The sequence below is a fragment of the Kogia breviceps genome, chromosome 3, assembly GCF_026419965.1.
Source record: "Kogia breviceps isolate mKogBre1 chromosome 3, mKogBre1 haplotype 1, whole genome shotgun sequence".
In the NCBI taxonomy this organism is placed as follows: domain Eukaryota; kingdom Metazoa; phylum Chordata; class Mammalia; order Artiodactyla; family Physeteridae; genus Kogia; species Kogia breviceps.
Window position 1 is genome coordinate 174,872,676 of NC_081312.1, and position 16,382 is coordinate 174,889,057.

Sequence of the window (16,382 nt, forward strand, 5' to 3'; positions counted from 1 at the left end):
CAGCCCTGGTCTGGGAAGATCCCACATGCTGTGGAGCAACTGGGCCCGTGAGCCACAATTACTGAGCCTGCGCGCCTGGAGCCTGTGCTCTGCAACAAGAGAGGCCGCGATACTGAGAGGCCCATGCACCGTGATGAAGCGTGACCCCAGCTTGCCACAACTAGAGAAAGCCCTCACACAAAAACGAAGACCCAACACAGCCATAAATAAATAAATTAATTAATTTAAAAAATTTATTTATTTGGCTGCATCGGGACTTAGTTGTGGCACGCAAGATCTTTGTTGCGGTGTGCGGGCTTCTCTGTAGTTGTGGCGTGCAGGCTTCTTTCTAGTTGTGGTGTGTAAGCTCCAGAGTGCGCAGCCTCAGTAGTTGTGGTGCATGGGCTTGGTTGCCCCATGGCATGTGGGATCCTAGTTCCTTGACCAGGGATCGAACCTGCTTCCTCTGCATTGGAAGGTGGATTCTTAACCACTGGACCACCAGGGAACTCCTATTTGTAGACTTTTTAATAATGGCCATTCTGACCAGTGTGAGATGATACCTCACTGTAGTTTTGATTTGCATTTCTCTAATAATTAGCGATATTGAGCATCTTTTCATGTGCCTGTTGGCCATCTGCATTTCCTCTTTGGAAAAATGTCTGTTCAGTTCTTCTGTCCCCTTTTTTAAAAAAAATTAATTAATTCATTTATTTTTGGCTGCATTGGGTCTTTGTTGCTGTGCGCAAGATTTTTCTAGTTGTGGCGAGCAGGAGCGACTCTTCATTGCAGTGTGTTGGCTTCTCATTGTGGTGGCTTCTCCTGTTGCAGAGCAGAGGCTGTAGGCACATGGGCTTCAGTAGTTGTGGTTCACAGGCTCTGGAGCGCAGGCTCAGTAGTTGTGGTGCACGGGCTTAGTTGCTCCGCGGCATGTGGGATCTTCTGGGACCAGGGCTTGAACCCGTGTCCCCTGCATTGGCAGGCAGATTCCTATCCACTGTGCCACCAGGGAAGTCCCCTTCTGCCCGTTTTTCAATTGGGTGGTTTTTTGATGTTGCATGAGCTGTTTATATATGTTGGGTATTAACCCCTTATCAGTCACATCATTTGCAAATATTTCTCCCATTCAGCAGGTTGTCTTTTGTTTTGTCTATGGTTTCCTTTGATGTGCAAAAGCTTTTAAGTTTAATTAGGTCTTATTTGTTTATTTTTGCTTTTGTTTCCTTTGTTTTAGGACACAGATTAAAAAAAATTGGTGTGATTTATGTCAAAGAATGTTCTGCCTGTTTTACTCTAGGAATTTTGTAGTATCTTACCTTAAATTTAGGTCTTTAATCCATTTTGAGTTTATTTTTGTATACGGTATTAGAGAATGTTCTAATATTATTCTTTTATATGTAGCTGTCCCGTGTTACCAACACCTTTTGTTGAAGAGACTGTCTTTTCTCCATTGTGCATTCTTGCCTCCTTTGTCATAGATTGACTATAGGTATGTGGGTTTATTTCTGGGCTCTCTATTCTGTTCCATTGGCCTATGTGTCTGTTGTTTTTTTTTTTTGCCAGTACCATACTGTTTTGTTATTTTGTAGTACAGTCTGAAGTCAGGGAGTGGGATTCCTCCAGCTCTGTTCTTTTTTCTCACGATTGTTTTGTCTATTCGGGGTCTTTTATGTTTCCATAGAAATTTAAAAAATCATCTGTTCTAGTTCTGTGAAAAATGCTATTACTCATTTGGTAGGGATTTCATTGAGCCTGTAGATTGCCTTGGGTAGTATGGTCATTTTAACAATATTAATTCTTCCAATCCAAGAACATCTTTCCATCTGATTGTGTCATCTTCAGTTTCTTTCATCAGTGTCTTGTAGTTTTCTGAGTACAGGTCTTTTACCTCCTAGGTATTTTATTCTTTTTGATGCAGTGGTAAATGGGATTGTTTCCTTAATTTCTCTTTTTGAAAGTTTGTTGTTAGTATATAGAAATGTAACAGATTTCTGTATATTAGGTTTTTTTGGCTGCATTGGGTCTTTATTGCTGTGCATGGGCTTTCTCTAGTTACGGCTAGTGGGGGCTACTCTTTGTTGTGGTGAGCAGGCTTCTCACTGTGGTGGCTTCTCTTGTTGCAAAGCACAGGCTCTAGGTGCGTAGGCTTCAGTAGTTGTGGCATGCGAGCTCAGTAGTTGTGGCTCACGGGCTCTAGGGTGCAGGCTCAGTAGTTGTGGCATACGGGCTTAGTAGTTGTGGCACATGGGCTTAGTTGCTCCGTGGCATGTGGGATCTTCCCGGACCAGGAAGCGAACCCTTGTCCCCTGCATTGGCAAGTGGATTCTTAACCACTATGCTACCAGGGAAGTCCTGTGTATTAGTTTTGTTCCCTGCAAGTTTACTGAATTTCATTGATGAGCTCTAGTAGTTTTCTGGTAACATCTTCAGGATTTTCTATGTGGAGTATCATGCCATCTTCAAACAGTGACATTTTTACTTCTTCTTTTCTAATTTGCATTCCTTTTCTTTCTTTTTTTTTTTCCTTTGATTGCTGTGGTTAGAACTTAGAAAACAATGTTGAATAGTGAAATTGGGCATGCTTATTTTATTCCTGATCTTAGAGGAAATGCTTTCAGCTTTTCATCATTGAGTATTATGTTAGCAGTGGGTTTTTCATATATGGCCTTTATTATGTTGAGGTAGGTTTCCTCTCTGCTCACTTTCTGGGGAGCATAAATGGATGTTGAACTTTATCTAAAGCTTTTTCTCCATATATTGAGATGATCGTATGATTTTTATTCTTCAGTTTGTTAATGTGTTATATAACACATTGATTAATTTGTGGATATTGAAAAACCCTTGCATCCTTTGCATAAATCCCACTTGATCATAGTGTATAATTCTTTTAATGTATTGTTGGATATGGTTTGCTACTATTTTGTTGAGGATTTTTGTATCTATATTCATCAGTGATAATGGCCTGCAGTTGTTTTTTTGTGGTATCTTTGTCTGGTTTTGGTATCAGGGTGATGGTGGCGTCATAGAATGACTTTGGAAGTGTTCCTTCCTCTGCTGTTTTTTGGAATAGTTTAAGAAGGATAGGTGTTAACTCTTCTTTAAATATTTGAATGTTTGGTAGAATTCACCTGTGAAGCCATCTGGTCCTAGACTTTTGTTTGTTGGGAGCTTTTATTTTTTATATATTTTAACTTTTTTGTTTTGGCTGCACCGCATAGCTTGCAGGATCTTAGTTCCCTGACCAGGGATGGAACCTGGGCCCTCAGCAGTGAAAGTGCAGAGTCCTAACCACTGGACTGCCAGGGAATTCCCTGTTGGGAGTTTTTAAGTTACTGATTCAATTTCAGTATTTGGTCTGTTCGTATTTTCTACTTCTTCCTGCTTCAGTCTTGGGAGACTGTACCTTTCTAAGAATTTGTCCATCTCCTCTAGGTTTTCCATTTTAGTTGTGTATAGTTGCTAGTAGTAGTAGTAGTTTATGATTCTTTGTATTTCTGTCCTGTCAGTTGTAGCTTCTTTTTCATTTCTCATTTTATTGATTTGAGCCCTCTCCCTTTTTTCTTTTTAATTTTTTTTGGCTACACGCCACTGCATGTGGAAATTCCCTGAACAGGGATTGAATCTCTGCCCCCTGCAGTGGAGGTCTTAACCACTGGACCACCAGAGAAGTCCTCCCTTTTTTTCTTGATGAGTTTGGCTAAAGGTTTATCACTTTTGTTTATCTTTTCAAAGAACCAGCTTAGTTTTATTGATCTTTTCTATTGTTTTGTCCATTTCTATTTCATTTATTTTTGCTCTGATCCTTATGATCTCTTTCCTTCTACTAATGTTGGGTTTCGTTTGTTATTCTTTCTCTAGTTGCTTTAGATGTAAAGTTAGGTTGTTTATTTGAGATTTTTTTGTTTCCTGAGGTACAAGCTTGTATTGCTGTAAACTTCCTTTTTTGCAGCTGCTTTTGCTGCATCCCATACATTTTGGATCATTCTGTGTTTTTTTTTTTTTCCTTTTTTTTTTTCTTTTTTTCTTTTTTGACCACATCATGTGGTTTGCGGGATCTCAGTTCCTTGTGCATGAACTGAACCTGGACCATGACAATGAAAGCCTGGAATCCTAACCACTAGGCCACCAGGGAACTCTCTGGATCATCATGTTTTTGTTTTCATTTGTCTCTTGGTATTTTTTGATTTTCTCTTGATTTTGCTAGTGATCCATTTGGTTGTTTAGTAGCATATTGTTTAACCTCCACATGTTTGTGTTTTTCATAGTTTTTTTCTTGTAGTTGATTTCCAATCTCATAGTGTTGTGAAAGATGCTTGATATGATTTCAGTTTTCTTAAAATTTACTGAGGCTTGTTTCGTGGCCTAGTGTGTACGTGATCTATCCTGGAGAATGTTGTATGTGCGCTTGAAAAGAATGTGTATTGTGCTGCTTTCGGATGGAGTGCTCATATATATAGATATACATATGTCTCTCTATATATCAATTAAGTGCATCTGCTTTAATGTGTCATTTTAAGCCAGTGTTTACTTAGTGTTTTTCTGTCTGGATGATCTGGCCGTTGATATAAGTGGGGAGTTAAAGTCCCTTACCATTATTGTATTTCTGTCAGTTTCTCATTTTATGTTCATTAGTATTTGCCTTGTATATTTAGGTGTATGTATGTTGGGTACGTATACTTTTACAACTGTTATATCCTCTTTTGGGACTGATCCCATGATCATTATGCAGTGTTCTTTGTCTCTCATAACAGTCTTTATTTTAAAGTCTGTTTTGTCTAATACCAGTATTGCTGTTCCAGCTTTCTTTTAATTTTTCCATTTGCATGGAATACCTTTTCTACCCCCTCACTTTGAGTATGTGTGTGTCTCTAGATCTGAAGTGAGTCAGTTGTAGGCAGCATATATGTGGGTCTTGTTTCTGTATCCATGCAGCCAGCCTATGTCTTTTGGTTGGAGCATTTAGTCCATTTACATTTAAGGTAATTATCAATATGTATTTTCTTATTGCCATTTTGTTGTTTTGGATTTGTTTTTGTAGGTCTTTTTTCCCCCATTCTTCTTTTTCTCTTGTTTTCTTCTCGTGATTTGATGACTATCTTTTTGGTTACGGTTGGATTTCTTTTTCTTCTTTATGTGTATATCTATCATAGATTTTTGGCCTGCAGTTACCATGAGGATTTGGTATAGCAGTCTATATGTATATACGAGATTGTTTTAAGTTGCTGATCTCTTAATTTCAAATGCATTAAAAAAAACCTTGCATCTGTATTCTCCTCCCCTCATGATTACTGTTACTGTTTTTTTTTTTAAAATTAATTAATTTATTGTTGGCTGCATTGGGCCTTCATTGCTGCACGCACGCTTTCTCTCTAGTTGTGGCAAATGGGGGCTACTCTTCGTTGCAGTGAGCAGGCTTCTCATTGCGGTGGCTCCTCTTGTTGCAGAGCATGGGCTCTAGGCATGCGGGCTTCAGTAGTTGTGGCTCGTGGGCTCTAGAGTGCAGGGTCAGTAGTTGTGGCGCATGGGCTTAGTTGCTCTGCAGCATGTGGAATCTTCCCGGATCAGGGCTCAAACCCGTGTTCCCTGCATTGGCAGGTGGATTCTTATCCACTGCACCACCAGGGAAGCCCATGATTACTGTTTTTTATATCATAGTTTACATCTAATTGTTTTGTGTATCCCTTAACTGCTTATTGTGGATGTAGATGATTTTTACTACTTTTGTCCTTTAACCTCCCTACCAGCTTATTACGTGCTTATTCACTATTTTATTTTAATTTCTTGCTCATATTTTTCTTTGTAACTCATTTATATTACTATATTATATGCTTCAAACCTCTTTGGAGAGTAAGATAGGGTACAAATAATAAGTAGTCATATGATTTCCAGGAATGTAGTCTTCATAGTAAGACAGTGCCACTGAAACTCTTTATTATTTTTACAGTTATTTCAGTCCTCTTGTCAGTAGTGAAAAGAAATGAAAATACTGGCTTGGTGTTTATTTCTGGTTTTAAATTGTGGGAGTGGTAGAGAGGGATCCATGATAATTCTGAGTATCATTGTGCTGTGAACGAAAAGAGTAACTAGAATAATTACAGCAGTTCTTTCCTTCCAAAGGTAGGTCAGCACATGTAAGATCACGCCTTCCTACTTGAATCAAAATTCTGAATTTGAGTTTGGCTCTTTATTTCAGGAGAAACCACATCCAACTAAGTATGTAATAATACTGGTTGATTCTACTCAGAAAGCAAAGGAGTAGAGGCAAAGGTTAAAAACTGTGCCCCAATCCTATGTTGAGAGAACCTTTTTATTTTTATTAATATAACATTAGAAAAAAAATGTGGCAGGAATTTAAATGTTAAGTAAAATTACTTTTTAAAAGTTGTTGTCTGGTACTCTGGGGAAGATCAAATGTCAAGAGAATTACTTTGTGAGGGTCTTTCTGATACATTCTTATTGGCAACTAGTACAAATGTCACTACCAGATTTTTAATAGTTTTGAAGTTACAGGGAAGATGTTATTCTTCGGTAATCTGAAAAATCTCTTTGTTCCCCCCCCCTCCCCTTTTAATAGAGATGTGAACTGTGTCCTCATAAGGATGGAGCTTTAAAAAGAACAGATAATGGCGGTAAGTGCAGAGAATTCTGAGAAAAATTTTCTTGAACACTGGAGTGCAGATGTATCTGGTAATTCGTATTATATCAAAGTGTTTGCTGCTCAAATATTTTTAACAGTACTGGATGTAATTTATGAATTTTTAATAATTGAAACAACTTTTCTACTTTCTGGACAAACTTAAGTTTTGTTTTGGTGCAGAATGATCCACATACTTCTAATTAAAATCTTGTTTTTTTTAAAAAATGGATACAGTTTCTTATATTACTGTTGGGAAAATAAGCCACACTTTTTTTTCTTCGCTAGAGATAAAAATCTGTTTTATATTCTTTTTCTCCTGTTTTGTGTATTGCTAGACAAATGATGTTTCTGATGCATGTTAATTTTAACACCCTGTGGATCCTCGTTGCTTGAATATAAACAAATTCTGACTTCTCTTAAATTTTGGTGTGCTTTCATAAGACCCCTTTTTTATTTCTTATTTTCGTTTCCATTTTTAGTTACCTTTATTAGAGAAGTCCATGTTTCTTTATAGCTCAGTACCATTCTTAAACGTGTAGACATCAATTTATTAAACTGGCATTTTATGAAAATTAAGTAACTGATGAAGAAACTCAAAATAGTAGAGATAAAACTAGTACTATTAGTATATACTTCCATTTTGGGAAGCCAGCTCTAAAGTACTTTTGGCATAGAATAGTTTCATGGCATGAGTAAATAAAAGGGGAAAATACAATGTTTTTGGCTAGCACTATATACATATATATAAATATTTAAATCTAATGTTTAGACTATAAGTCACATTATCCAAAATTTTAAATATTAAAAATCCTCGCTTCTACTCCTGTTCACCATTATCTGCACAGTTTCTCAGTACAGTTTCTGCCACCAGCATAGTTGCTGTTACTACTTTTTTGGATACACAAATAAATATGAGGAAACAAAAATTTTCTGCAATTTTATACAAATGGATGAATATTATATATACTCTCTTGCATCTTAAGTTTTTCCCTGAACAGTTTATCTATTATCAGTATAGAGCTTTCTTTATTATCATATGTTATGTAATCAGCTGCCTGTTTCTAATCTTTTGCTTTTATGAGTAATGCTTGTATATATGTCATTTTGCTTCTGTGCAAAGACATCTGTAGGATTTTATCAGTTCCCAGCAGTGGAACTGTTGGGTCAAAGAGATTTTACAATTAATTTTGGTAGATATTCCGAAATTATTCTCTTTAGTGGTGGTACCAATTTGTGTTCCCGGCAGCACACATCTTTCGTAATCCAGTAGATGAAAGTTGCTGTCCCAAACCGTGCATTTTGCATTTCTCTTACTATGAGTGAATCTGAGCATCTTTTCATGTTTTTAAGAGCAGTTCAACTGGTATTGTCCCATCTGTGATCTGTTCTTTTTCTGTTTGGTTGTTGATATTTTCCTTTTTGATTTGTTGGAGCTTTCATAGGAGTACCTCATATATTAGGCTTTTTTGATGAGTTGGACTAGTTTTGCCCCTGTTGTTGATCTTGCTCATGTGGCTTTTTCTCATGTAGAAAATTTTGATTTTTATTTAGTTGAATTTCTTAATCTTGTCTTTCTTGGTTTCTGTGTTTTGAACCATTAGTTAAGGCTTTCCCTGCTTCAAAGTTATGTATCCAGCTAATGCAATGTGAGGTATGGTTCCAACTTAATTTTTTCCTAGATGCTAAAATGCTACCATTTGTCCCATCACCATTTATTGAACAGTTCATTTTTTTCCTGTTGATTTGCAATGCCATCTTTGTTATAGTCTAAATTTGATGTGTATTTAAAAAATTCTGACTAAATTGTGTTCCAAAATTATTTTGGAGCCTGGAATGCATTTTATTATAGAAATGCCAATTGTATTTCTAGACTGGTTAGCAAAACCTCACAATGTACCTGATGTATATAATATCAATGATGCTGTTCTTTAATATCTATTACCCACTTTTCATACCAGAAAATATGTTCCAAATTTTAGTTTTTCTGGTGATCAGAATTAGGAATTTTTCAATTTAACTGTTACTTTTCTTCAATGTCAATCACTCCATAGTTCTCAGTTGTTGAAGGTAAGTGTTTTAACATAGATTGGTGTGTGAAAAGTGGGTTATTGTAGGCAAAGGGAGAAGTAAATGATAAAAGACACAGGTATATCAGGGATTTGCATTGTAAAGTTTGAATAGTAGGCCTTCTGAGAGGTGGAGCTGATGGTATAGGCAAGATTTTCTTTCTTTTCCCTTTCCGCTGCTCATCCTTTTCCTTCCTTCCTCCCCTCCCCTTGCCTTGGCTTGCCTTCCCTCCCGCCTTCCCCACCTTCCCCCTCCCTCTTTCTTCTCTCCCCGCTCCACCCTTTCATACTAAGGACTTGATCCTGTTGATTATGGGGAGCCACTGAAACTGAGGAATAACATTTGAGTTTTCTGTTTTAGAAAGATCACTCTGACAGCATTGTGGTAAATGGTTGGAAGGGTATGAGACCAGACCAACTATAAAAAAGAAAGGCGGAGCTGGATCATAAGTGCATTTAACATACTTAAAACCAGCTATATGACCTAGTCGGTGGGGGGAGATAGAAAAAAAATAAATTATGGAGGTAATTCAGTCTGCCATTTTACTCACTGAACTCTAGGCAAACCTGTATGGAAATCCCTTGTGACTTATTGTAAAGCTTTCCCAACCATTGCTGACAAAGACATGAAGTATACTGTTAGTGAGGGGGCCAGGCAAGAGGTGGTGTCGGCTTACTTATATTCTTAAAGAGGAAGTTTTAAAATGAGTTGAGGATCATTGATAGATACTATCTGACAGCACAGTTAGAAGAACTTGAGTAAAGCAGGGTTTTGTATTCAAAATGATGTACAGTGTCATGTACTGTCTCTATTGGGATTTTAAGGGGTTTTTCAAGGATAGTTTTGATTATACATACTTTTTTGGGTTTTGTACTCTGATGTTAGAATCTACACTCCACAGAGATATGACTCTGCTTTATTGTAGTAAGTCCAAGGGAGAGATACTGAGGAACTGTTTGAGACAGAAGTAGGAGGAGGGATAAAAATGAGGGAATGGACATCAGAGATACTAAAGTGGTAAATTTTTACAGGTATATAAAAAAAATACTTTTATTATTGAAAAATTTCGAGCATACATACAAGTAGAGAGAATCCCCACCTTGGTACCTAGCTTTAACAGTGACCAAGTCATGGCCAGCTGTTTCTTCTGTACCCTTCCCTACCCCAGGCTTCTGATTATTTTGAATTCTGTGAGCATTTCTAGTTTACGTGTATATTTTAAAAATGCACAATATATTATCACACCTAAAATAATTGACAATGATTTCTTAAACCCATCAAATATCTAGTCATTGTTCAGAATTTCCTGATTGTCTCCTGTTTTCTTGTATAGTTGTTGAATCAGGATCCCATAAGGTCCATAAGCTGGATCCAAATAGGGTGCATACATTGCAGTAGCTTGGTATGTCTCTTAGGTCTCTCTGTAATCTCCCTTGTCTTCTTTCCCCCTTTGTCAGTTTACTTATGGAAAAAATCTGGGTCATTTGTCCTGTAGAGTTTGTACACAGAAGACTTTGTTGATTAATCTTAGATGGTGTGTGTGTGTGTGCGTGTATGTGTGTGTGTGTGTGTTTTAACATGTCACTTTGTTCCATGTATTTTATGTACATTAGTAGTTAGATATATTCAGAGACTTGATCATAATCAGTTTATTGTGGGGACAGTCAAGAATATTTCATAGATAGTGTTGTATATTTCCTTCAGGAGGCATATAATATTTGTTTTGTGTGTGTGTTAACAGCTGTTGATCAGTGACTAGATCCATTTTCAGGTTCAGCAACGTTGCAGTCTGTATTAGTACTTCATTCCTCTTTATGGGTGACTGATATCCCATTGTATATATACAGGCCACATTTTATCTATCCTTTTATTCGTTGAAAGACATTTGGGTTGTTTCTGTCTCTTTGCTGTTGTGAATAGTGCTGCTGTGAACACTGGTATAGATGTTAGAACATTGGTATTTTGGGGGGTATATACTGCTAGTGGCGTTGATGGGTCATGTGATGCTTCTGTATTTAACTTTTCAAGGAACCACAAAACTTTTTCATAGTGGGTGCACCATTTTTACATTCCCACAAGCAGTGTATGAGGGATCCATTTCCTTCTCATTATCACCAACACTTAATATTTTCTGAATTTTTTTTTTGCTGTGCCGGGCATTCCCTGACCAGGGATCGAACCTGTGCCCTCCTGCAGTGGAAGTGTGGAGTCTTAACCACTGGACTGCCAGGGAAGTCCCCCTGTTCATATTCTTTGTCCATTTTGTAATTGGGTTGTTTGTCTTTTTTTTGTTGAGCTGTAAGAGTTCCTTATATCTTCTGGATTCTAGACACCTATCAGAGATACATGATTTACAAATATTTTCTCCCATTCTGTGGGTTGTTTTTTCATTTTCTTTATATTGTCCGTTGATACACAATAGTTTAAAATTTGATGAAGTCCAATGTATCTAATTTTTCTTTTGTTGCTTATGCTTTTAGTGTCCTAAGAATCCATTACTACCTGAGGTTTTAAAGATTTTACACCCATTTCCTTCCTTAGAGTTTTATGTTTTTAGCTCTTTTTAGGTTGTTGATCCATTAAAAAATTTTTTTTTCCTTTATTTTAACAGACAAGGAAGTTGACACACTTCATGGTTAAAGTCCTAATCCCCAGATGCTCAGAATGTGACAACATTCAGAGATAGGGTCTTTTTTTCTTTTTTCTTTTGGCTGTGCTACGCAGCATGCAGGATCCTAGTTCCCCAACGAGAGATCGAACCTGTGCCCCCCTGCAGTGGAAGCACGGAGTCCTAACCACTGGACCACCAGAGAATTCCCCTGTTGATCTATTTTGAGTTTTTGTTTTGTTTTGTTCTTTTGACTGCATTGAGTCTTTGTTGCTGCGTGTGGGCTTTCTCTAGTTGTGGCGAGCATGGGCTACTCTTCGTTGCAGTGCACGGGCTTTTCTCATTGCAATGGCTTCTCGTTGTGGAGCATGGGCTCTAGAGTGCAGGCTCAGCAGTTGTGGTGCATGGGCTTAGTTGCTCCATGACATGTAGGATCTTCTTGGACCAGGGATCGAACGTGTGTCCCCTGCATTGGCAGGTAGATTCTTTTTTTTTTTTTTTTTTTTTTTTTTTGTGGTACGCGGACCTCTCACTGTTGTGGCCTCTCCCGCTTCGGAGCACAGGCTCCGGACGCGCAGGCCCAGCGGCCATGGCTCACGGGCCCAGCCGCTCCGCGGCATGTGGGATCCTCCCGGACCGGGGCACGAACCCGTGTCCCCTGCATCGGCAGGCGGACTCTCAACCACTGCACCACCAGGGAAGCCCGGCAGGTAGATTCTTAACCACTGTGCCACCAGTGAAGAGCATTTTGAGTTAATTTTTGTATATGGTGTGAGTTAGGGGTCCAACTTCATTTTTCTTTCTTGTGGGTATCCAGATGTCCCAGCACCATTTGTTGAATAGACTTTTCTTTCCCCCATTGAATGATCTTGGTATCCTTGTTAAAAATCGTTGGCTATATATGCATGGGTTTATTCCTGGATTCTATTATATCCTGTTGCTCTTTTTATCTATTCTTATGCCAGTGCACACTGTTGTGATGACTGTAGCTTTGGTAGTAAGTTTTGAAATTGGGAAGTTTGTTCCAATTTTACTCTTTTTTTTTGCAGTATTGCTTTGGCTCCTTGCGTTCTATGGAAATTCCATATGAATTCAAGGATTGTGAAAAAGGCCATTGGAATTTTGATAAGGGGTTGCATTGCATCTGTAGATTGCTTTGGTTAGTATTGCTGTCTTAACAATATTAAATCTTCCATAATATGAACATAGGATGTCTTTCCATTTATTTATGTCTTTAAGTTCTTTCAGCAATGTTTTGTAGTTTTCAGTGTAAAAATCTTGAATGAGATCATCCTGGCCTAGTGTGGACACTCAATCCAATGACAGATGTCCTTGTAAAAGTATGTGGAGACACAGAGATAGGGGAGATGGCCATGTGAAGACTAAGGTTAAAAAAGAAAGAGTAAGGTGGACATTGGAGTAATGTAGCTATAAACCAAGAAATGTCAAGGATTGCGAGAGCCACGAGAAGGTAGGAGAGAAGCATGCTGATTTTGGACTTCTGGCTTCCAGAACTGTGAGAGAATGTATTTCTGTTTTCTTTTTTTTTTTTGTGGTATGTGGGCCTCTCACTGTTGTGGCCTCTCCCGCTGCGGAGCACAGGCTCCAGACGCGCAGGCTCAGCGGCCATGGCTCACGGGCCCAGCCGCTCCGCGGCATGTGGGATCTTCCCGGACCGGGGCACGAACCCGTGTCCCCTGCATCGGCAGGCGGACTCTCAACCATTGCGCCACCAGGGAAGCCCTATTTCTGTTTTCTTAAGTTACCAAATTTGTTGACATTTTTTATGGCTGTTCTAGGACACTGATACACTTGTTTTGAGAATATTTGCATTTATACTCATAAGGGGTATTGGGCTGTTATTTTGTTTTTCTTATGTTTGTCTGACCTTGGGGGCATTTGCTATCATACTGCCCTCATAGAATGAGCTAGAAAGTGTTCCCTCTTCAAGATTTTTGGAAGAGTTTGAGAAGGATTTTTGTTAATATTTCTTTAAATGTTTGGTAAAATTCACTTATGAAGGCATCTGGTCCAGGGCTTTTCTTTGTGGGGAGGTTTTTGCTTGTTGGTTGATTCAATCTCTTGTTATAGGTCTGTTCAGATTTTCTCTTTCTTGAGTCACCTTTGTTAGTTTGTTTTTCTAGGAATTTGTCCATTTCCTATAGGTTATCTAATTTGTTGGTCTGTATTTGCTCATGGTTATTCTCTTATAATTCTTTTTCTTTTTGTTAAGGTCAGCAATAATGTTCCCACTGTTATTTCTGACTTTAGTAATTTGAGTCCTTTTTTTTCTTAGTCAATCTAAAAGTTTGTCAATTTTGTTGATCTTTTCAAAGAACTTTCGGTTTTGTTGATGGTCCCTGTTATTTTTCTATTCTCATTTTATCTCTAATTTTTACACCTTTCTTCCTTCTGCTGGCTTTGGGTTTAGTTTGCTCTTTTTCTAGCTCCTTGGCATAGGTATATAATTAGCTTATGAATTTGAGATCATCTTTGCTTTTTTTTAAACAGCTTTATCGGGAGATGGTTTATATCATGTGTTTCACTCATTCGAAGTGTACAACTGATTTTTTTTTTTAAGTATTTACAGTTATGTGCAACACACCACAGTCAATTTTAGAACATTTTCATCACTTCAAAAAGAAACCCTGTTTGTTATTTTTTGTATAGGACAGGGAACTGTATTCAATATCTTGTAATAAACTATAATGGAAAAAATCTGAAAAACAATATATATGTATATAAAACTGAATTACTTTGCTGTACACCAGAAACTAAGACAACATTGTAAATCAGCTATACTTCAATTAAAAAACCAAAAGAAACCCTGTATTTTAAAACTGTCACTCCATTATCTGTCCACCCTACCCCATTTCACCCCCCTCAAGCATCTTCTTTCCAACATAGATATTTACAGGTATGAATTTAACTCTGAGTGTTGCTTTCTATGTATCACATGAGGTTTTGTATATTGTGTTTTTCATTTGTCTTAGGGTATTTTCTAGTTTCCATTGTGATTTCTTCTTTGACTTATTGGTTAATTCCCATGTATTTGTGAATTTTCCAGTTTTCCTTCTGTTGTTGATTTCTATTTTCATTCCACTGTGGATTAATAAGATCTGATTTCAGATCTTTTAAAATTTATTGACACTTATTTTGTGACCTGAATTGTGATCTTGGAGAATGTTCATGGGTATTTGAGAAGAATGTGTATTTTGCTGTTTTTAGTTCAGTGTTTTCTTATTTTATTTATTTATTTATTTTTTGCGGTATGCGGGTCTCTCACTGTTGTGGCCTCTCCCTTTGTGGAGCACAGGCTCCGAACGCGCAGGCTCAGCGTCCATGGCTCACGGGCTCAGCTGCTCTGTGACACGTGGGATCCTCCCAGACCGGGGCACAAACCCGTGTCGCCTGCATTGGCAGGCGGACTCTCAACCACTGTGCCACCAGGGAAACCTCTAGTTCAGTGTTCTTTATATGTATACTGGACCTAGATGTATTGTAGTGTTATTCAATTCTTCAATTTATTTACTGATTTTCTAAAAAGTCCTGTCCATTATTGAAACTTGGGTACTGAAGTTTCCACCTATTACTAAAGAATGATCTGTTTCTCCCTTCAGTTTTGTTCATTTTTGTTTCATGTATTTTGGAGCTCTGATGTTTGGTGCATATATGTTTATAATTGTTTTATCTTGACTTTAAAAAAAAATTTTTGGCTGCATTGGGTCCTCATTGCTGTGCACGGGCTTTTTTTTTTTTTTTTTTTTTTTTTTTTTTTTTTTTTTTTTTTTTTTTTTTTTTTGCGGGCTTTCTTTAGTTGTGGCGAGCGGGGGCTACTCTTTGTTGCAGTACATGAGCTTCTCATTGTGGTGGCTTCTCTTGTTGCGGAGCATGGGCTCTAGGCACATGGGCTTCAGTAGTTGTGGCTCATGGGCTTAGTTGCTCCACGGCATATGGGATCTTCCCGGACCAGGGCTCGAACCTGTGTCCCCTGCATTGGCAGGCAGATTCTTAACCACTGTGCCACCACAGAAGCCTGTGAATAAGCTTAAATCATGGCTATCTACAGTAGTATTATGTGACTTAATGGATGTGGGTTGAGATGAGGGAAGGGAGGTGCTCAGATTTCTCTGTGGACAGCTGAATGTTGATGGTCTTAACTGAGGTAGAGTGTTGGGCAGAGGGTTGTTTTGGGAGTAAAGATCAACATTGAGATATATTTTTCATGTGTTGAGTTTAAGGTGATGGTGAAATTGCTGAAAAATGTGTATGTCAGTCGGAAATTGGATATAGTTACCAGCTTTTAGCTCTTACTGTTCCTGCTTCCTTACCATGTAGTTTCCTTCCTGGGGAGGTTACTGCATTCTTGATATCTGTCCGGAGCTGTTTTCTGCATACATAAACACGTTTTACACAAATGTAGGATATAGTGTTTTATGAATTGCTTCTTCATTTAATAATATACCTTGGAGATCATTGCATGTAAGTAATAAAAAGCTCTCTCTCTCATATACATCTGCAAGATATTTAATTGTAAAAATGAACCGTAATTTATTTAACCATTCTCTTGATGAACGTTTAGTTGTTATTATTATTGTTATTTTAAAACAGTACTGCAGTGAATAACCATGTACAATGTAATCATGGATAAGTGGGTGATTACCTATAGGCAAAAATTCCTAGAAGTGGGATTGCTGGGTCAGAGTGTATCTGCATCTGAAATTTCAGTGGATTTTGCCTAATTCCCCGCTATTGAGCTGTACTATTCACAGTATATTCACAGTACACGCGAAGAGCCTGTTTTCATCATATTTTCCTCAGCACAGTTGCATGACCACCCGAGTCAGTTTCAGTTCTGGATTGTTGATCACACTCACAAGTCACAATCGGCTTATCCAGCACCAAATATACCTATAAAGGAAAAGCATACACTGTTGTGATACAGAGGCCTCCAAACTCTGATGCAGGTTTTGATGTTTCCAGCATTTTGATTGTAAGGTTGACAAGAAGCTAATGTGAGTGCAGGTCCCATTAGCAGAGGGGAAGCCTCCAGGTTTGGGGACCCTCAGTTTAAATATGCCTACTAGCCAT

At 38.0% G+C, this 16,382-nt stretch overlaps 1 protein-coding gene across 1 annotated transcript in view; it reads left to right on the forward strand.

Moving 5' to 3' along the window:
- MLLT10 (MLLT10 histone lysine methyltransferase DOT1L cofactor) overlaps nucleotides 1–16,382 on the forward strand; it is a 282,550-nt gene that overhangs the window by 48,911 nt on the left and 217,257 nt on the right. The window contains exon 4 of the mRNA XM_067030386.1: nucleotides 6,554–6,608. Within this exon, the coding sequence (XP_066886487.1) occupies nucleotides 6,554–6,608 (55 nt within the window). The remainder of the gene's footprint in view (nucleotides 1–6,553; nucleotides 6,609–16,382) is intronic.